At 50.1% G+C, this 22,086-nt stretch overlaps 1 protein-coding gene across 4 annotated transcripts in view; it reads left to right on the plus strand.

The window, feature by feature from the left end:
• The window catches only part of Agpat4 (1-acylglycerol-3-phosphate O-acyltransferase 4), a 103,385-nt gene that overhangs the window by 63,618 nt on the left and 17,681 nt on the right, over positions 1 to 22,086 (plus strand). For all 4 annotated transcript variants that reach the window (XM_070010098.1, XM_070010099.1, XM_070010097.1 and 1 more), the window contains one exon: positions 19,254 to 19,423. In XM_070010098.1, coding sequence (XP_069866199.1) covers positions 19,254 to 19,423 — 170 coding nt within the window. The remainder of the gene's footprint in view (positions 1 to 19,253; positions 19,424 to 22,086) is intronic.

The following is a 22,086-nucleotide window of genomic DNA, read 5'->3' on the forward strand; positions in this document are numbered from 1 at the left end:
GTGTGTGTAAGAATCCCTAAGCTTAGGCTAGATTTCTTAACTTTTTCCCCTATTGCCTCCATCCTTCATCCTTCCTTCCCTTTGTGCCCTGATTCTCCCAATGCAAAGTGAGATCTCTTAGCTAAAACCTTTTTCCTGTTCCTTTTCTCTGTCCTTGCATTGCCCCACTTGTGTTCGATGGAGTCTGTGGCTCTGGGAGACTTGAGGGACATGCTGGTACCCTGGGGGCTGAGGGGCAGAAACTTAGGCATTGGTGCTGTGTTGGGGGCCTAGGGGTGGGGGGGTGGGGTAGGACACATCCAATTGGGAGGATGGTGAGGCCCTCAGCCTGCCACTGCCTTCCAGGGGCTAGTGTGGGCATCTATCAGCCAGGCCCTGTGAAGATCAGTGTTATGCTGTGTGGAGGGTTATACGTGCACATGTAACCATGCTGATAAAATTCTGTTTGCAGCAGTGTGTGTGTGTGTTAGTGTTTGATTAGATCACTGGGTAATATGAAGCAAACAGAGGCACTTAACTACTAATACACTAGCAGCTGGCTCGCGGTTTGAGCAGAGAAGGAACGGCAGGTGGGAGGGTATGGCCAGAAACAGTGTGGAGTCGGGAAGTGCAGGGGTGATGCGTGCTGCTATGTGTTGTTTGTGTAGGAAAGACTAAGAAGCCAGCCCTGTCTCTGTTATTAACAAACCAGGCCTTTTAAAACCTGCATAATCAGTTATGTCTGCTCTACCCAGATGTTCATTCTGTAATAAGCCAGGGAAAAATTGCTCAGGAGGAATGTAGGTCCTCTGCCCCACATGCATGGTGAATTTCAAACACTGACCCAGGGCTTATATATATTCTATAGACAGCCACAAATATAGCTGCAGCAGTTCTGCCGTTAGCTGCCTCGAGGGTTTTCTAGAATTCAAATTTAGAATCTTGGATGACATGTGTGAGTTCTTTTTCCCTTAGCAAGCTGTGTGATCTTGTGTCCATTTGAAAAAAACAAGTTCTAGGTCGCCCCCCCCCCCCGCTTCCCCCTCCCACCCTGTTCCCCTTTACCTGCTCAGCCCAGGGAGGGAAACCAAGGCTATGATGCAGAAAATGATGCAGGCAATGTCCTAAGTCCCTTTTGCCCGTGTTAGCTTGTGTAAACTCTATATCTGTCATGACAGATGGGGAAACTGAGACCCAGTGAGGTGTGCCTCACCAGTAGGTGATGGGACCAGGTACAAATGTGGACCGAACCACCAGGCATCTGTTTCCACCCCTCATGTACCCATTTCATGGACAGAGGCCTGAAGCGTGTTGCTAAGTGGCAGGGAACAGAGTAGACATTTGGGGCTCTCCCTGACTCCCGTGCCTGGAGGCCAGCAGCATCCTGGTGCTGTCACCTGGGTGACAATCTCAAACAGCCCCAGACATTGTGGAAATGTCTCTGGAGAAGATGATCACACTTAGAGCCATTTGCCACAGAGTGCACTCATGTTAAGATTATATCTAAGTGGGGGTTGGGAATGTGGCTCAGTGGTAGAGTGCTTGTCTAGCATGCAGGAAGCCCTGGGTTCTATCCCTCAGTACCACATAAACAGAAAAGGCCAGATGTGGCACTGTGGCTCAAGTGGCAGAGTGCTAACCTTGAGCAAAAGAAGTTCAGGGGCAGTGCCTAGGCCCTGAGTTCAAGCCTCAAGACTGGCAGGAAAAAAAAAAAGTATTATACCTAAGTGAAACAAAAGCAGAGTGACTTAGAGATTTGTGTTATATTTAGGAAAGAATATGTAAATCTTTTACTGCTTCATTTTTAAAATTGAGAATAAGAAAGCATAAAACCTTTTGGTAAGCCTGTTTGCAAAGTACAAATATATTCCATTTCTTTGTTACAAAGGAGTTAAAGGAATTGCATGCATTCATGTGTGCACATGTGTGCATGTTTGTGTGCGCATGTGCACTATTACTGGGACTGAACTTAGGGCCTTGCACTCTCCCATAGCTTTTTCATTCAACTCTCTACCACTTAAGTCATACTTTCTCTTTTAGCTTTTTCTTGGTTAATTGGAGATAAGAGTCTGAGGTTTGTCTGCCAGGGCTGGCTTCAAGCCTTGATTCTTTGATCTCAGCCTCCTGACTAGCTAGGATTTAAATGTTTAGCTCCTGGCACCCAGCTAGAAATATTTGCAAATATAAAACAAGCCTATATGCCTCTGATCATATACAATAATGTTTATTGAAATGAACTCTGGGAAATGGAAACAAAAAAATAAAACAAAAAGAGCAAGGGAAGAATAATATACAAGAGATTGAAGATGAGCTATGGAAAGAAGAGACAGAAAACACATCTCAGTGCTCCTCAACTTCCAGCAGGTTATGTCCCAGTAAACCCCTCTTTAGTGGGAAATCTCACAAGAGAGAAGAGCACTGACTGTGTCTGGGACATCCTGGCCTGGCGGGGTCACCTTGGAGACAGCACATAGCCCCATAGCACACTGCGGACAGAGTGTCGCTCCATACGCCAGTGGCAGCCGATGGAACAGCCCGGCACAGTCAGTCAGCTTCGGCACAAGGGCCAGCGAAGAGAAGATCCAAATCCAGCATTCCATCATGGCTCTGCCTACTGCTGTGTCCGCCACTGTTTTCTATGTCATTGTCACGACGAGGAGTCAAAGGTCAAACAGACCATCATAAGTCAGGCTCATCTGTATACCTCCCAAAAAGAAAACTATTCAAGATAGGAGAGAAAATACTAAAAACACACCCATGGAAAGAGAAGAACTAAGGAGCTGCTCGAGACTGCTCAGTCCATGAGGATTTTCATTCTGTTGAGAGTGGAGTGGGGAAACCAAGACCACGCCTCAGTGCATTTTCAGGCCCAGATAAACTGCTCCACTACTGCAGATATTGTGTCTGGTGCTGGTGCATGGCGGCCCTGAGCTGAAGGGGCGTGGCCGTCCGCTGTCCTTCCAGACATCCCTTCCTCCCCCACCCCACCCCTAAGCACTACTGCAAAATAGCTGCTGGTGTCAAGAGCAGAGAGGATGTGAAGATATCTGCATAGGTCTGAGGCAAAAGAGATGTCCGCAGAGATCCAGAGAAAGTTGGCATCGGGCCTCAGAGATGGAAACGTCGGGTCTGCAGAGTGTGGGCCAGGGAATGAACCCCTGGCCTGCAGAGTGTGGGCCGGGGAATGAACCATGTGCCCTGTGCCCTGTGCCTCAGGAAGAAGGGCTGGCATCCGTGAGCCCGACGGGTGCCGTTGTCATCGTGGAGGCTGGGAGATGCTTGCTGTGGTCACACGAGTGCTGGGGAATTACAGGCATGTACCACCAGACCTGGCTCTGCATTCTTATCCCTGCACACATCGACGAAGACTCCACACTCGGTCACCGGGGTGGTCCTGCTTACAATGTCCTCCCGCAACTTTTGTTTTCTCCTAGAACTACAGAGCCCTCCCGCGATGAGCCAGACCACCTCAGACAGAGTCAGGACTGTCTCTCAGTTCGTAACTGTGGATGGAGTGAGGTCCCGTGAGTTATGTTCGTGCTCCACTCCTGACCCTTTCAGGGCTCTCAGAGCCGCTCTGCATGGGTCACGAATCCCTGTGAGTGAGCTGCCTGGCGGGTGTGTAAGAGGAACTTTAACGATCTCAAAATATCTGGGGGAGCATAGAAGCTAGCGTGAATCTAAACAGGCCTGTTAAATGGCAATTCCTCTGCACAACTACTTAAAGATAAGTAAGCGCATAAACCCAGCTGAAAATAAAAGGAAGTGGTGTGAACGTTGAAAGCTTTCGCACTGGACACTTGGCTGGCTGGCAGGTGCTGGAGGCTGGACCTGCGGCTCGATCGGCTGCCCTTCCTGCCCCAGGCAGGCCAGTCGGGAGCGAGAGCCACGCCGGTGCTCATGAGCCCTGAGGGAGAGCTTCGCAACCTGTGCGGCTCTGCTTTCTAGGCTTGGGTCGTGGAGATCAGCGCCAGAGAATGGCTTTCCTAGAATGCCTGCTCTTCAGGGATGTTTGGCTGGCGGAGGCATGCCTGGGCCACTTGAGTTCTCTTGCCACTGTGTGGCGTGAGTGTGTCAGGTGACTCCGGAGATGCTTGGAGCTGCAGAATAAGCCAGTGGTTCTGCATGTCCCAAGGCCACTGTCCGTCCCTGGGGCTTGTGAGCTCGGAGGGAGAGCAGCCGCCTCAGCGCACGCTCTACCCGAGGAAGCTTTGCTCGAAAGGACTTTCCGATCCAGCTGGCATTGCTGTCCAGTTGTCCTACTTGGAAAGACATCTTACCCTGCAAATGGCCACGGCTGCCTTGCCTCAAGTTACCTCGTAACTTGGCTTTGGGCTGAGAAATTTGCTTCAAGCTTTGAATAATGTTTCTGGTGTGGTTAAATTAAATTTCTGCCCTGTTTTGGAGAAAAGAATAACATGCTCGCTGGCACCCCCCCCCGGGGGCCCAGGAAAAGCACCCTTTGCAGCTATCTTTGCAGATAACAGGAGAAGTTCCACAAAGGCACGAAGACGGTGGCTGAGACTTCCCACCCCTTCCCTGCTGAAGGCGACCAAACCCCAGTCTGCTAGCGAAGCTCCCGGCAGGGCAGACTGGCCCAGTGGGTCCCAGGCAGAGCTGGCCCAGGGCAGCAGCTCCTGGGTGCGGCAAAAGTCTCGCATGAAGAAGCGCACAGCCAGGCCCAGGATGAGCACTCTGTTAACCTCGCAAACTGACCAGTCCCAGAGGCTCCTCCCCTCCCCAGGCAGCAGAATCAAAGGGTACAGGTGTTTGCTCGCAGAAAGATCCCTGCTAAGAGAGGAGGGAAGGCAGGAAAGGTGGGTGTGCTTCCAGAAGACAAGGGCATGGGGTCACCCACGGAAACTGGTATCCATTTCCTTCTTGGTGCATCTACCGAATGGCGGGCAGCAGGTCCCATAACAGACTGCTACTGTTACAGTGCAGGAGGAAGTGCCCGCATATGAGCAGTGGGTTGGTGAGTTTGGCACAGAGGCCGGCCACAGGTACAGGAGTGGCGCATCAAGGGTCCTTGTAATGGCACCAAGAAGCGTGGCATTGGCACAGCTGCAAGGAGACTCACGTGTGTTATTTTCATTCCAGTTTGTTGATAGCCACATTCAGAAATCCAAAGAAATGCAAATGAATTCTAATATTGTATCTATTCCTAACATATGCACATCTATTCATAGCATTATCTCAAAATACGTCTAGTTAACAAAGTTATTAATGAGGGGCTGGGAAGGTGGCTCAGTGGTAGAGTGCTTGCCTTGCATGCCTGAGGCCCTGGGTTCGATTCCTCAGCACCACATAAGCAAAAAGCAAAAAGCTGGAAGTGGCGCTGTGGCTCAAGTGGTAGAGCGCTAGCCTTGAGCTGAAGAGCTGAGGGACAGTCCCCAGGCCCAGAGTTCAGGCCCCACAACCGGACCCCCCCCAAAAAAAGTTATTAATGAATCGTTGCCCATTTTATTTTATTTTTGTCCCAAGTCTGCAAAACTCAATGTGTATTTTACACATGTAGTTTATCTTAGCTTTGACTGATTACATTTCAAGTGCCCAAATAGCCAAACAGTTATAGTTTCCATGTTGGACAGCAAACTGCAGACAATAGAAACTAACCCTCCCTTATACTGGAAGAGTTAATGACACCCCAGGAAAATCCAGGGGTAGAAAGAAGCCTGAGCATTAGGGCTCCAGCCAGGCTTCGGAGGGAGTGATCCGGAGGCAGCGGGCTTGACGCTCCCACCTGGTCATGATGAACCGCTCACAAAGGCAGCCCCAGACCTGAGGTCTGTACAGAAGTTTGTATTGGTTTTGAGCTGTGCTGAAATATGCAGAAAGTTCTGGAAAGATGTGGCCCCAGGGCAGATCTCTGTGCCCGTTCTTACCACCTGCTCTGAACACTTTCACTGCTGAGTTCCTAAAAGTAAGCTCAGAATAGGTGTGGGTGCTAGGGTGCTGCGAAGGGCCAAGGACCTGGTGAAGAGTGTGAGGAGCGGCTCCATGAACCCAAACCACGAGCGGCATGTGTTTAATGCTGAATTCAGAAGCTCGGTGCATGGATTTAACGCCAGCGGAAACACAGCTGAACGTAGCAGGAGTAAACGGAAAGACAAAGAGGAAGATGAAGTGTGTCCTCCCAGAAGAAGGAGCTGGGGACAAAGGACAGTATTTGAAATGCAAGGGCTGGGAATTTTCTAGAACTGATGAATGTAATACAAAAACATATTTTCAGTGAAAATAGAAAGCTTGGGAGGCGGCGGGGAATAAAAAGTCTCACTTAAACGCACTGAAGTGAAGATGCAGGACCCCACATTCGGGAGGAGATAGGAAATGTGGCCAGAAGAAAACATTCCAAAGAGGGATGGACGGAGGTCTGTGGGCACCGCAGAAGCCGAGGGAAGGTGTGGTCATGTCTTCAAGGGAAAGAAGAGGACATTGAGGCCTAGGGTTAGGCAGTGTTTAAAACCTGGGAAGATCACTGCGCCTTGTGCACCCTAGCTGGGGAATGTGACGTGTGTGAACGGGATGCTGACAGAACTGGGAAACTGGTTAACTCGTCCATGATCCTCAGCCAGAAGGCAGTATGGTCATTCACTGTGGCTGCCTTCACATGATCCTAGGTGTGTGTGTGTGTGTGTGTGTGTGTATGCATGTGTGTGTGTGTGTGTGTGTGTGTGTGTGTGTGTGTGTGTGTGTGTGTGTGTGTTGGGGTTTGACCTCAGGACCTCTTTTTTTTTTTTTTTTTTGTCGGTCGTGGGGCCTGAACTCTGGGCCTGGGCACTCTCCCTCAGCTCTTCAGCTCAAGGCTAGTGCTCTACCACTTGAGCCACAGCTCCATTTCCAGTTTTCTGGTGGTTTATTGGAGATAAGAGTCTCACGGGCTTTCCTGCCCCGGCTGGCTTTGAACCATGATCCTCAGATCTCAGCCTCCTAAGGAGCTCGGGTTACAGGTGTGAGCCACCAGTGCCCGACTGCCTCATGCTCTTGAGTGGCTTTTTCTGCTCGAGGATGGTGTTCGAGCTGCACCTCCATGTCTAGCTTTTTGGTGGTTAAGTGGAGATGAGTCTCATAGACTTTCCTGTCTGTCCAGGCTGGCTTTGAACCAGGGTCCTCAGGTCTCAGCATCCTGAGTAGCTAGGATTATAGGCGTGAGACCTCTGTGTTGGTACAGCGTCCTGCGTGGAACGTGGCCCACGGCTGTGGGGACTGTCTTCTCTTCTGTGCCTCCATCTTTGCCACACGGGGCGGCGAGGAGGCAAGGCCTCCCGCTCACACCATCCACACCTGACGAAATCTCTCTCACTGATATTTTAAATGTCAGTCTCCAAAAGTCACAGCGCCGCAGCTTAACCTTACTCTAATTCTCCCGTCCGAGGCCGCAGCTCTGTGACAGACACAAGCCGTCTTGCTACTGACTTCACCCACCTCTCGAGCTGGGGAGCGTGTCTACCAGCGCACTCCTGCCAGCGGGGACGCTTCGTGTCTTCTGTTCAGCACCGTAACTCAAGGCACAGGGAGCGCTGGTCTGAGCAATGTCCACAGCAACTTCTCTAGAGCGGCCTCTTTATTACTTTGGAAGACTTTCCTGGCTTCATTCCATCTCTAAGCATCAAATTCTGTTTTACATAGTTCTGACTCCTAGTCCGCAGGGTCAGGGTTTGTACACTGGGTTTGTGTGGGATCCGAGGTGTTTTTGTCCTCTACTGGCCTTGTATCCTTGGGTACTGGCATAAAGTCCTCTGTACTTTGTCATTCTCATCCATAAAGTTTAGTATTCACACTCCACTCAAGGGGCATCACTGACAATGTGTTTGTCACAGCATATCCCATAATAAGCATTTCATAAATATTAATTTGGCATAAAATTGTTAGCTTTTAAAATACTATGTTCTTAATAGATTAGCCGGGCACGGTGGCTCACACCTATAATCCCAGCTACTCGGAAAAGAGCGGGAGGGTCACGGGTTGAGGCTAGCTCAGGCAAAAAATTAGTGAGGATACCATCTCAACCACACGGTAGGACAGGCCTGTCATCCCAGCTGCGCAGGGACCATAATAGAGGTTTTATGTCCACCAGCCTAGACATAAATGTGAGACCCTATTTAAATAAAAGCTTAAGAAAATCCTGAAAGGGCTGGGTGTTTGGCTCAAGTCATAGAGCAGCTACTTGCCTGGCAAGCAAACACCCCGAGTTTCTGGTACTATAAATTAAAAGAAAAATAAAGATTTACACAACCAGTGTAGTGACCCAGGGAGATTTGAGCGTGGGGACCGGCAGTGTCTAACCATGAGCGGAAGCAGGCTTCTGACCCATCTTTTCGTGGGAAATCTGGTATGTGTGCAAAGCACAACCCTCCTGGTTTTTACAGCCACTATATGTGGCTTTTGAAAAGTTTTTTTTTTCTTTTAGTGGAAGGAATATGAAAGGATCGGGTCACCTTGCCCCCTCCCCCTTAATAAATGGATGTTCATGTTTAAGAATGCTTTTAGTTGTACAGGAAAACTGAGCAGAAGGTAGAGCGAGCTGTTGTACACTCCCCTACCCATGCACACGTGTGCACGCATGTACTCACGCGACATATGCTATGCATACAGTCACATGCATATGCACATCTACATGCACACAGGGTACACTCGTTCCCCACACACTCATACACATGCCCAGACATCACACACACATATTGTATACACAGAGAGTTCATGTTTCTCCTGACATTAACAATTGCCCTAGCTCTGTGTGTTACAGCACACTGAAGCCCACAGTTTACATTAGAGCTCTCTGTGATTAGCAGTGGACAGCTTTAGATATAGCGTCATGTACTCGCTGTGATATCTATTACACAGGAGAGTTACCCCACCCCACCCTCTTTGCCCTCCCTGAACCCTTGACCCCCAGCACTTCCCTGTGATGTGGCCACATTTAGTGTACATCTCGTTGGGATGACATTAGCTTGATTGGGCCTCCTGTTTTCTTTTTAAACAATTTTGTGGGCTCTAAGATGCCATAGTGGTAAGGTCCATGTGCATTATGGGTTTCTAGGAACATAACAGCCATGCTAATGAAGCTACGGTTCATCATCAAAGCACAATGCCTTCCAACCAAGACATGCTAGCACGGAGAGCTGACTGGATGCCTGCACCATACACGGTGCCGTCTCGAGAACAGAAGCAAACACACAGAACTGCACGTAGGGCTCTGATCTGGCCCTTTGGTGGTGGACAGGAGGGGTTAGGAGGCTGGCAGGTGAGGACAGGGTGAATGGCCATGGGGAAGGGAGTGGGCAGGTGGCAAGAGGACGCAGGCTGATGAAGGGGTAGACAGACACAGAGGGCGTGGCACATCCAGTGCCAGCTGGCGTCCTGGCCCACAGAAACCTTCCCCTTCTGTCACCTGCGGCAAATCTGCTGTGTCCAGCCCTGCAGGGTGAGCAGGTACCTGGAAGGAGTTTAAGAAGAAACAAAGACACAAAGACCAGCTCCGGAATGAAAGCGGAGAAGCCAGGGAGCACTGGTCTGGAAGGCCCGGGCCCTCGTCCACCTCCCCAGCAGATTTCATTATCCAGCAGGATGTAGTAGGAGAGGCTGGAAACTTGATGCATAACTAGTGATGAGTAAATAAGGTGCTTCTCTAACACAAAGCAGACATCATTTGGTAGAAATGTAACCTCAGCTGAGCAGAAACTGGTAAGCTCACTTTGAGTAAACCAGCTACCTTCTTCTCTTGATCTTGGGCCGGGCCGCTGTTCTTGCGCCGGCCTCTGCACTCTGCCGAAGCGACCACGCCGAGGGCCGTGGCTCGGCACGCAGCCAGGGACGCCTTCGGCCTCGCAGAGGAAATCAGCGGCCCCCAACACAGCACCCCCTCCTTGCAAGCTTCCGCTTCTCCGTCTCTGTAGGGGAATACTAATCCTAACAGGTGGGTCCCCAGCGCTGCCACACGGGCCACTCCCACCGTCCATGTGGCATGTGAGCAGTAAATACTTTCTCCCCTGGGGCATCCCCTCTGCCCATCCTGCCTCAGCCCTGCCCTTCACCCTGGGCAGCCCCAGAGCGGGGTGCCAGTGCCCTTGAGTGAGCCTGGAGTCTGGCATGCACACTGGCCTTCACCCCAAGGCCAGATGGAGTGACCAAGAGCAGTTCACAGACCGGAAGCCTCCTGCTTCCTGGTCTTGATAATCCCCGGTGGCCATTAAAGTTTGGCAACCATGCTTTGCTCAGTCTGTGGCTTCGGGGCTGGCTGGAGGAGGTCCCGGTGCACCCTGGGAAGACAGCTTAGGAGGGACTCTGAGAGCCTGGGATTTTACGGAAGCACCGATTTGTTGTTGTGCTTGCTAAGCTTCAAGAACCACATGTCCTACGTGTGCACAAGGCCACAGAGTAGGAGGACTGTCCCCTCAACCAGCAGCTGACCTGGAGTGGCAGGGCTGAGCCGACATGACCTCTGAAGGTGTCATGTTCCACTTGTCACTGCACAGTCAGGTGTAGATGCACATCCGGCCTTACAGGAAATGAGTCTGTGGAAGCACTCCTGCCAGCTAAAGGCTGTTTGTTCCTAGTCACATCCCTCAGCCGCATCCATGCTTGTTGCCATGGAAACTGCTGGCTGCATCCTTGCCTGTTGCCGTGGTTACTGCTGGGTCATTAAAGGCTCCAATCTAGACTCAACAAACAGGAATTCTGGATACCCAGCTGCATTTGAATTTCAGATAAACCATCAACCATGGTTTGGTATATGTCATCCCCTGGTAGAGCAGGACTCATAATTTATAGTACAAATATGCCTTCCAGTTATATAGCAAAGTCCATCCTAAGGCTAACAAGCAATTTTTTTCTTTTAGTTTATATGAAATTCAGATTTAACTCGGTAAATTGAATTTTACCTGGGAGCTTCAATAGGGAAAAACCTAAGGACAAGATCCCTGCAAACAACTGGTATCAGAATTGTATTTTGGGTACCCCAGGGGTTCCTCAAGTTTGATAGAAGAATATACAATTTATGTTATCCTGATTCATTAAAGTTGCTTTGTGGAACACATTGGTCCTGTTTCCCTGGAGACTAAATGACTAACCCTGACATTAGGAACCCATTCCTCAAGAGAAGAAAACAAACAGCTTCCAGACAGCTTCTCCTTCTCATTTTTTATCCTTTTCAAAATTTCTAATAAATCTGTTTGTATGCATATATAATGTACATATATTTGTATTTCTCTGTAAAAGAAATCCTGAATTTTAAAATAAGCCTAATTATATTCCAAAGGAAGGGAAAGGTAAGAGAGGTAGTAAATAGATGACATTTTAAAGCATGTATAGCTTTTGTGCATTTTGTGAGGTTTTTGTTTGTCTGTTTTGTTTTTGTGTGCCAGGGGCTTGAACTCAGGGTGTCATGTTCTCCCTTAGCTGTTTTGCTCAAGGCTGGCACTCCACTACTTGAACTACAACCCCACTTCCGGCTTTTTAATGATTAATTGGAAATAAGAGTCTCATACTGGCAAACCCATCACCATCAAAGCAAGGACCCAGCTCCAGGCAGGGGCTGCCTGCCCACTGCCTACCTCCTTCCCAGACCCTCACACTCTGCCTTAGCTTCCCTTGGGGGCTAGGCATATGGGTGGGACAAGCAGACACCTGGAAGATTCCAGGGAGGGGGAATGGGAGCATCCATGTATGACTGGAATCAGTTTGGTGAAACATAAAGAAAGCTTTGAAATCTAATCATGGAGAAATGCATATATAACCCAATTAACTATACATAGTTCAAAAATAAAATGCCAACCTGGGCGCCGGTGGCTCACACCTGTAATCCTAGCTACTCAAGAAGCTGAGATCTGAGGATCAAGATTTGAAGCCAGTCTGGGCAAGAAAGTCCATGAGACTCAATCCCCAACTATCCAAAAGCCAGAAGTGAAACCGTGGCTCAATTAGTAAGGCAGTAGTCTTTAGCAAAAAACAAACAAAAAAACCTAAGGGACAATGTGCAGCCCTTGAGTTCAAATTCCAGGAGTAGAATAAAAAATATTAAATAATCAAAGGAAATGGTAGAGGGTGCCTAAGGGAATGGAGTGCGTGAAATATCAGCGGGTTAGGGAACCCTGGTGTGGGGGATGGGGGGCTTTGAGGAAGAGAAGCTCCGTTTCCAGCCTGGGTTGTTATAATTACATGCACTTATTACATCCCCGGTGATGTATGGTTCCCTGTGTGAGTATGTCCTTGTTAAAATTAGACGAAGTGCCAGATAGATACACTGCCAGTCTTCTTTGTGGAGTCAACCGTCCCCCCTCCTCCCTCCCTTCCCATCCCCTCCCTGTCTCTGTGGAGGTGGTGGGCACTTCTGCCTTTGGCCGTGGGTGTAAACAGTGAGCACGCGTGCACCCTGGCATCGAAACTCTGGTTCTAGAATCTTGGGCTCCCTCATTTGGCAGGCGTCTTCCCCCTACTTCTGCCAGACCAGCTGCAGACAGGGGAGGGGGGCAAGCAGCCCTGTGGGCCTTGGGTGAGCAGGAATCTTGGGGAAATATGGCAGACAGAGGTGCCCCCCAACCCACCCCATATTCCCCTGTCCATCCGCACTGCAGGTTTGGCCTGGTCTTGAAGTTTTCCAGGGAGAAGGTGGAGCCCCGGGGTCTTGAGCAGCCTGAAGTCAAATCCTTCCCCTGGTTAGCGTCAGCTGCGTCTGCAGAGGGACGGGGTGCAGGGCTGGAGAGAGGGTCCCAAGGACAGACTCAAGGCTGCTTGGAAATGGGCTCTGGGCCCGGGTGATCTCTCTCTGCTCCTTGTGACTTTTGTGTCACTGTCTTTTTCACAGAGGTAGTGTTCAGAAGAGAAGCAGTGACATCTGCCCAGCCTGTTCATATTTTCATATTAATTTTCAACAGACTTGAGTTGAGTGTGTGCTGGCATTAGGGCTTGAATTCAGAGCCTCACACTCTTACTTGGCTTATGTTCAAGGTTGATGTTCTACCACTTGAGCATACCTTCAGTTCTAGCTTTTTACTGGTTAGTGGGAGATAAGAGTCTCAGGGACTTTCCTGTCCTGGTTTCAAATCGCAATCTTCATATATCAGCCTCCTGAGTCGCTGGGATTCCAGGCTGAGCCACCTGAGCCCAGCCCAGCTCCCTTCTTCAGTCCAGGAACAGAGTTCTTTTATGCTACCAATAGAATCTTGCTCCAGGTCAGCTGGTTACTCACACGAAGTGACCACCCAGAGCAAGACAAACCAGAACAGCTTCTCACCTGTGCTTGACCAGTCACCTGCCAATTGTGCTCAGGGCCAGTTCCCGGTCAAGGCCCAGCCTCAGTGCCTGGGAGCCTGTCAGATGGCTCTGTGTGTACAGATGTGAGAAATTCAAGCTATTGTCCTGTGTGTAAACCAGGCCAGGGCACAGAGAGACCCCCGCCATCCCATCACAATGTCAGGTACAGACCAAGCAGTGAAGACACCCCAGATCACCCCTTGGGCGGAGGTGGCAGCAGAGGCTTCTGCATGGCCCAGATGTCCTTTTAATCTCCTCCTTCCTTTGCTGCTGGAGGGCAGGATCTGAGCCACCCAGGACTCCATCTTGGGGGGCAATGGTGTACTCTGGGCTCACTCGGTGACTGTGGTGCTTTGTGGAGCTCTGCAGATCTGTGTCTGATGCATTCTTTACTGGATCCTTCTCAGGGAATGGCGGGGACAGGGCTGGTCCCGGCTTTCTGTGGTTTCTGCAGACTGTGCACCTCTGCCTGAGCCTGGTTCTTGCACTCAAAGGCTCCCGGTGTGTCGTGCGCGCCACACGCCTCACAGGTCGGTCTGAGCTCCGGCCATGTCAGGCGGGGCTTGGCTGGAAGTCAAAGGAGGGTCCAGTGCTGCCTCACACATAAGACCCCTGATCCACATACCCCCAGTACGTCCCCTCTAGATCCCCCTCAAAGTTAAGTCTTCTGCAGCCTCCAGACTGCCCTCAAGTAGGGCAGAACTTCCATGGTTATTTTGTGTAATAGTAATAGTTCCGGTTTCGACTTAGCTTCTCAACTCCAATTGGATAAAAGTCACAGTTGCTTTTTTAGCAGTTGCTTAATGGAATCCAAACAAGAAAGGTCAGTGCATCAAGGCAGCCCTTCCTCCTGGCTGTGCTGATTTGTCCCAGGGGCTCTGCTCCGGGCCCCGCTTCCCCGTGCTCCTGTAGGATTGCAACCAAAACTCACAACCGCCGATCCTCCTTCCTAACACAGGGGGCGCTGTTTCCCCACACCTACTGCCTCTTCAGGGCTAGCGTTTGAATCCGGAGTCCCCAAGGCCAGGCCACGTGCTAAAGGCTTGGTTGCCAGCAGGGGGCCATTGAAGAGTGGTAGGAATTTGGGGAAGTAGAGCCTACTGGGAGTTCTGTCTTTGGGGGTGTCCCCTTGAAGAGGATATTGGGACCCTAGCCCCAACCCCCCATTCCTTCTCCTCTTTGCCCTCCTCTTCCTCATCCTCTTCTTCCTCCAGGTTTTCTCTGTCATAGTCCCATGGGCACCAAAGCAGGAGACTACAAACCAAAATAAGCTTTTTAATCTTTAGTTTGATTTTTTTTCCTGCCTTGGGGCTGTGTGTGTGTGTGTGTGTGTGTGTGTGTGTGTGTGTGTGTGTGTGTGTGTGTGTAAGAAAGTATCTGAGAGTTGCCTAACATACTTGGTCAGGATTGATCGTCCACACACCTTTTTGTAACTTCTTTCTACGTTAAGTTGGAGATTCCAAAACTGTGTCTTCTGACAGCAAGTGAGTCAGTCTTGTGGGAGGGAACGAGTCAGAGCAGCTCCCAGATCTGCTGCCGCCATGGGGGGTGGGGTAGACTGAAACACGGGTCGGCATTGGCAAGCCAACCCCACCCCAGACAGCGGGCTGGGCTACACAGCCTCACTGGAGCCACACACGAATAGGAAGGCAGCTGAGCTCCTGCAGACATTTGGAAAGCACGCACGGTGCTTCCCGGGAATGCTCCACAAAGACGTCAGCTGGCAGGTCGTGCAACCAGGGGCAAAGCTTTTTCAGAAGCTTCCAGAAGCTGGGTGATGGGACCAGGATGTGGGAGCCCCAGAGATCACCTGGGTGTGACCTCAAAGATGTCACCAAGCGAGGGCTAAAAGTTCCTCCATATTCCCCACAATCCCTCCGAGGTCTTGGAGTGTGAGCCCAAGCCACAGGGAAGGAGCCTCTGTCAAACTGTAGACTCAGGCACAGATTGGGGAGAACTTTCTGGAAGAAAATTTCAGCATATTCATACAGTATAAAATAGGTGTGCTCTTTAGTCCATGACTACTTTGGGGTTTATGTTGGGGAGGGTTTTTTACAAGTATTTTTAAATGTTTTTATTGCTATTTTAAGGGTGATGCACAGAGGCGTTAAAGTTGTGTACGTCAGGTACTGAGTACATTTCTTTTTGGACAATGTCATCCCTTTCCTTGCTCTCTCCCAATTTCCCCCTCCATCCCCACCTACAAGTTGTATAGTTTGTTTTCAACGTAGTGTCCAGTGAGTCCCACTGCTGCTTTGTATAAGTGCTTTGTAAGACACGCAGTTCCAAATATTATTACAGTATTCTTTTGGACAGCAAAAGCAAGGGAAATGCTAATCCATAGGAAAATGGTGAAGTTCAGCATGTGACACCATAGCTTCTGCTGCTAGCCAGCTCTTGGGATGTACTTTATGAAATTGCCACTCTGGCTACTTTTGACCTGCAATGGTAATTTCATATACTGAACACAAAATGAGAGATTCCCCTCTGGCTCCACTTCTTCCTCTTGCCTAAAGGATTAAATAGCACCTTGTGTTGCATATATAATATAATATCAGTACAAAGCACTCAGTACCCAGCCAGTGCTCAATTTGCTAATACCACTACGTATGTATTAAAAAGAGATGTCCTAAAATATACTGTTTGGTGAAAACCAATATGTATATGTTTACAGACATCAAAGTATGTGTATATTTGCGAGGGAAATGTGTGTACACATGTGTTTGCCTGTGTGTGATTGCCTAGAAAAAGGGCTAGAAGACTTATGTCCACATCCTCTTCACAGTGGATAGTCCTGAAAGGGGGCAGGTTGGGGGCAGAGACAGAGGAGGGCCTTAGTCAGGTGCTTCCACAGGAGCTGAATCCCTGGGAGAGCTGTGTGCAGACATGAAGGAATCAGTCACAGGGAACTGACCCTGCACATAGGTGTTATTTGTGCATTTGACACTGAAGCCTTCAGTCCACGGGGCAGACGTTCAGGGGTGAGGGATATGAAGTGGGGGAAAGCAAGAGGCTGGAGCTGCTAAGCACATGCCTACGACATGGGGCTGGAACAAGTATCAGTTCTGCCTGCCTCCAGCATTGGTGGGAATGTCACATTGGTGGGGTGGGTGTCCTGCCGGAGCCAGGAAGCTGAGATGGAATTAGAGAAGAAACAGGTGCAGGCCCAGGAGGTGCCTCAAGCCAAAGTAGTGAATCAGCAGATCCAGCATCAGCAAGCAGGAACTGCAAAACTGAGCTGTTTCCCTCCCACCTTCCAAACTTCCTAAGACTGTCCCTTGTGGTGCCCCCTACCCAGTAACATGTAAGAAAGGGAGTCTGGGAAATGTAGTTCAAGCTATTCTGGCTGCTACATTCTAAAACCATCCTGGAGAATTTCACCTTTTCCTTTCTATACTTTGTGAACATCTGAATGCTTTTCACAATGAAGCTATATAGTTGTATTTATTGTGCATTTAAAAGAAATCTGAAATCTTTGGTTAAAAAAAGAAGGAAAGAGGAGAAGCAAAAGTCTCTGGTCTGTGAGACTTGGAATTTTAGTTGTAGGTTGACAGCCTGTTGATGAGAAGAATGTGGTTCTCCTTCCTGCCTGCGGCCTGCCCTGCCCCACCTCCTATCACCCCGACCCCTCAGACACCTTTTCAGGCCTCCCAGCTCTGCTTCCTTGTTCCCATATAGCCCCTGCTTCAGTCAACGTGATATTGCAAAATGCAAATTGGATGCTGATGTGCAACTATTTGAAAACATCCAGTGACTTCCCAGTGCCTTTAGAATGAAGTCATTAATCACAGTCTGGTCTGGCAGTCTTACAGTGCTTTCCCTCGGGTCTCAGCACACGGGCCTCTGCCCACAGAAGCTTGTGTGTGAAAAGATTATCAAGTACATAATGGTAGTAAGAGGTTGGCTATTCACCGAGGACACCTCCTCTGCTGACCTCCTGCCGGTGCCTAGCATACAGTCATAATTTAATACGTATTCCACCTCTCTCTCCTTACTTCTCAGACAAGGCACATTGAGAAATCTGCTCCCAGTCTCACTCCCCCTCCCTGAGCGTGGCATTCATGCCCTCCCTCCTTTCCTGCCCCACTGATAGGGACATGGGGCTGACCTCCCACTGATAGGGGCCTAAGGCTGACCTCCCACTGATAGGGGCATGGGGCTGACCTCCCTGGGCAGACCTGCCTCAGCAGTGGAGGGCGAGTTCTGGGCACTTGGCTTTCATCTCCAGCACCTCACAGAGTTCTGGTGTGTGCCGGGGTTTCTCATGGTTAGGAGAAGGCATCATTGTGCCCACTGCTTGCTGGGTGCTGGAATCAGCCAGGGTTGGGCAAACCCAGCCATGAAGTTCTTGCTCCATCACGGAGCAGATGGGGCCTCCTTCTCCTATTCCTTGGAAGAAATCCAAGTCCAATGGTCAGGCCACCTGAGCTCACACCATGCCCCAGCCCTCCAAACACTTTGCTCCTGGACCTTCTTGCTTCCACCAATAGCGATGCCCAGTGGGACAGCTGACTGGGGCATCCACCAATGGCAATGCCCAGTGGGACAGCTGACTGGGGCTTCCACCAATAGCGATGCCCAGTGGGACAGCTGACTGGGGCTTCCACCAATGGCGATGCCCAGAGGGACAGCTGACTGGGGCGGGTATTGTCTCCAGGTAGACACTCTTTATCACCCTCTTTGAGAGTGTTTTGTTGGTTTGTAGTGATCCCAATGGATTTGATTTGGGGAGTTTACTGTGGGCTGTGCACCTCTTAGGGAAGTTTTCATTTCTGTAAGACCCCATGAGGAATCTCCACTCTACAGGCCAGGGCACAGCAGCACCTGTGTGACGCTGCTAGAAAACTAGACCTTTCGTTTTTGTTTTTACTTGTTTGTTTATTTTCATGCCTGTAGCCTGTACTGGGCCTCATGCTCTCCCTTGTCTTTTTCCAGTCAAGGCTGGCGTGTGAATACTTGAACAACACTTGTGTACTTTGGTGGTTAATTGGAGGTAAGAGTCTCGAGGACTTTTTACCTGGGCTGGCTTTAAACTTTGACCTTCAAATCTCAGCTTCTGCTGAGTAGCCAGGATTACAGGTGTGAACCACCAGTTCCTAGCAAAACAAGGCCTTTTAAAGTGTCTCCCACTAGTTCTCCAGCCTCAAGCCTGGAGAAGAAAGGTGTCGTAGGCAGCCAGGTCACACTCATTCGCCTCTGTGTGCATGTGGGGTGGGGTGAGGCGTGGAGAGCCCTCTGTCAACTATGTGTATCTCTGACCAGTGAGAAAAAGGAGTACACCTCAGGGGACCGACCCTCACGCGTGCCCATCCACTGCCAACACGTTCGGCTTTAAACGTTCATTTAGGATGTTTATCGTTCCCCAACCTTTAGCTCTATTTCTAGACCCTTGGCCCTCCCCAAGGGTGGGTGGGCTTTTTCTGAGACTAGCAGATTGGCTCTCAGCAGCCCTGACCAGAGACACACACAGGGGCTATGTTCAAATTGGTCATGATTGCCTGAACACGGAAGTCTTACCTTTCCAATCCTACGAAAGCTGGCAGGGTGGCGACTGTGTTCACCTTGTCCTGGTGGTTGAGCTCCTGCTGTCTAGTCCTCCCTTGTGCCCAGTGCCCTGGCTGTCATCAAAGGGAGAGCGAAGGTGGTACTGACTGCTATGCGATGGCGTTTGTAAGCGTACCAGGTAGTCATTACCCAGGATGTCGAACCGTACAGCAACTGGCACCCTTGTCCACTCAAGACTTTCTGATTTATTTTTCCCCGAAGCACTTCATCAAGGGACGTAAACCATCGCTGTCTTAAAGCTTCTTCTGCTTCTCTGGAGACTATAGTGAACTCTTTCTCATTGTTCTTTCTGCCTCTAATCCACCCTGACAACCAGGATGTAGGCTGAAAGGGTATAGAACTTTATTCCTAAAAGTCAATTTCTCTCTCAGTGGGGAGGGGAGAGTCTTGCTCAGGGCAGGGCCTGGCCTCCCGGGACCGGTGAAGTAAACGTCTGTCTGTCCTGTCGTTTGTTCCAGAGCTGGTGATGCTGCTGGAGTGGTGGTCGGGCACGGAATGCACCCTCTACACCAACATGAGGGCCTACTCCAAGTTCGGGAAGGAAAACGCCATCGTGGTCCTCAACCACAAGTTTGAAATTGACTTTCTGTGCGGCTGGAGTCTGGCTGAGCGCTTTGGGCTCTTAGGGGTAAGTGGGAGATGAGCAACACAGCTCGCACCGCTGTCTCCGCATCACACCATAACTTGGCCACTTGCTCCCGTTCAGATCTGCGGGAGAATCGGCAGCTTTTGCACCGTGCAATGTATATAGTAACTGCTTTTTCGTCCTTGCTTGAAACCAAGGCTGACATTGAATGAGCAGTAACAAGAAGTACCCAGCCATGAGTACATAGCAGGCACTTCACAGCTTAGTCATCCTTTGTGGTTAGTTTATTCAACCCTCACAGAAACACCTGTGAATGGGGTGTATGCTGTACCCTCGCCTTATTTTTATGTAGTACTTGGGGCTGGAACTTATGGCCTCATGTTCCCACAAGGAACATCACAGCTGATGGGTCCAGTTTTTTTTGTTGGTTAACTGGAGATGAGAGTCTTACTGCCAGGGCTGACTTTGAACTATGATCCTCAGATCTCAGCCTCCTGACTAGTTAGAATGATAGGTATGAGCCACTGATGCTAGCTCATCTTCTTTTCTTTTCTCTTCTTTTCCTTTCCTTTTCTTTCCTTTTCTTTTCCTTCCTTCCTTCCTTCCTTCCTTCCTTTTTTGTACTGGTACTAGAACTTCAGCTCAGAGCCTGGGCAATGTCCCTGAGCTTTTGTGCCCAAACTTGGACTCTACCACTTGAGCTACAGCTCCACCATCAGCTACTTTTTTTTCTTTTTTCTTTTCTTTCTTAATTGTAGATTAGAGTCTCACAGACTTTCCTGCCCAAGCTGGCTTCAAACTGCAATCCTCAGATCTCAGCCTCCTGAGTATCTAGGGTTACAGGTGTGAGCCACCAGCTCCAGCCCCAGCACCCATCCTCCTAGTTATAGACTTTGAGCATTCTGCTAAGGGTCACATAGCTGCAATGGCCTGGGTTTGGGTCTAGTTTGACTCAAGTTATATTTTTAATTGCTCTGTACCACCTCTTCCTTGGCTAAGCAGGCAGCATGCCCGCTCTGGGCTGGAATCGCTGTAGGCTGTGGCACGTGGCATCCCTAAGTGAGCAAGCCTGAATAGCAGAACTCAGAATTACCATCAAGTGCTGTTTCTCTCCAGTTGGTTCTGCACGGGCTCGCCTGCCCTGGAGCGGGGCCTCCAATTTGTCATCGTGAACACGTGGAGGCGTCACGCCTGAGCTGCACAGAGCAGTGAGCGCAAATCGCTGAGGCCACACAGGCCTCAGGGGAGCCACGGCTTGCTGTTGGTGCAAGGAGGGAAAGTTCCTGGCCCTTCTAGAAGTTAGTTATGCACCCCACAGACTGCCAAGGGACGCAGTCACCTCATATTTGATTTTGGTAGTCCATCAAAACAAAAATCATAGTGTTTGTAATTATAGAAAATAGAGACCCAGCCAGATAGGACTGGAGGAGTGTCTGTCTGGGCAGGTAACTGTCCTGCGGACAGTATCTTCTTGACTTCTGTGGAATGTTTGTACTTGTGTTTATAAGGTGTGCGTGTTTCAGGCCCATAGTCTCCCTGTACCTAACCTCTGGGGGTCTATGGCCCAAGACAATCCAAACATGCCTGAAACCACGGGAGTGCCCCGCTCCGGCTGTATTGCCGTGCTATACTCACACCTGTGACAAGTCTCACCAAAGAATTAGCATAGTAAGAGAGTAATAATCACGAATGATAAAGTAGGACCATTTTCATAATGACACACCGTGCTAAAAGTTGTTTACATTTTATGCAGTGTTTATTTCTACAGCTCTCCAAGTTATCACGTTACACGATTGATTGTGGGTAACTGACTCCAAGGCAAGGTAGAGCCTCTGCCTTCTTCTGACTTGGAGTCCTAGGCAGAGGTTTCTAGAACTGTAGTTTGTGACCTCTCTGAGGGGAGACCACTCCTTAAAATGACTTCATCCGTGACCCAGTTTGTCAGGGAGCCACATGGCTGGCCGAGGCCCCTTTGTTTCTGGAGGAAGATACCAGCTGGCTGTCAGGACTGACCTCTGCCAGGCCAGCACGGCTCTCCTGGGCCCTGACTCTCCACCGCCAGGAGGCCAGCTCTGCCAGGCCCCTGGGCAGCTCTGGTGACTTTCCTGCTAGAATCATCTGTTTACCTCTTCCGGGCCTGGGAGCCTGTGGTGGGCGTGGTCTTCCGCCCCCAGCTGCCTTCAGCTTCCAGCCCCACCCCCCCCAGGCTGTGTGACCAGAGCTCCTGGCGTGGGCCACGCCCCCTTCTTGTACTGCGTCTAGTCCTTGCTCACTGTCATTCACATTTTATGAGTAAACTCCATTGGTGTAGTGGCTTGCGCATGGACAGTGGCTCGCGAGTCAGACTCCCGAGCTTGTGCGCTCTCTCTGTCTCTCTTGTCTCTCTGTCTCTCTCTGGAAGGTTCTGGGAGTAAAGGCAGGAGACCCAGCGTGGAGACCTTTCGGTACCTGAAATGGCAGGCCGACCGTGGTGGGATGGGGACCCCCATGCCCTCTTGACTCCTGTCCTCCCTTCCTTAGGCAGGGAGGAGGCTGCAGGAAGTAACGAAGGGGAGGAGCTGGGAGGAGCACACGGGAGCAGAGGTCAGAGCCAGCAAAGGCAGGTACACACACAAACACAGGACTGCTGCACATGGAGACAGAACCCGGGCCAGAGGCGGACACAGCGTTCTTACCACCTTCTACCTTAAACAGCATCTTCTTAT

This window comes from Dipodomys merriami, unplaced genomic scaffold, assembly GCF_024711535.1.
Source record: "Dipodomys merriami isolate MVZ:Mamm:240054 unplaced genomic scaffold, mDipMer1.0.p SCAF_8, whole genome shotgun sequence".
NCBI classification, from domain to species: Eukaryota; Metazoa; Chordata; class Mammalia; order Rodentia; family Heteromyidae; genus Dipodomys; species Dipodomys merriami.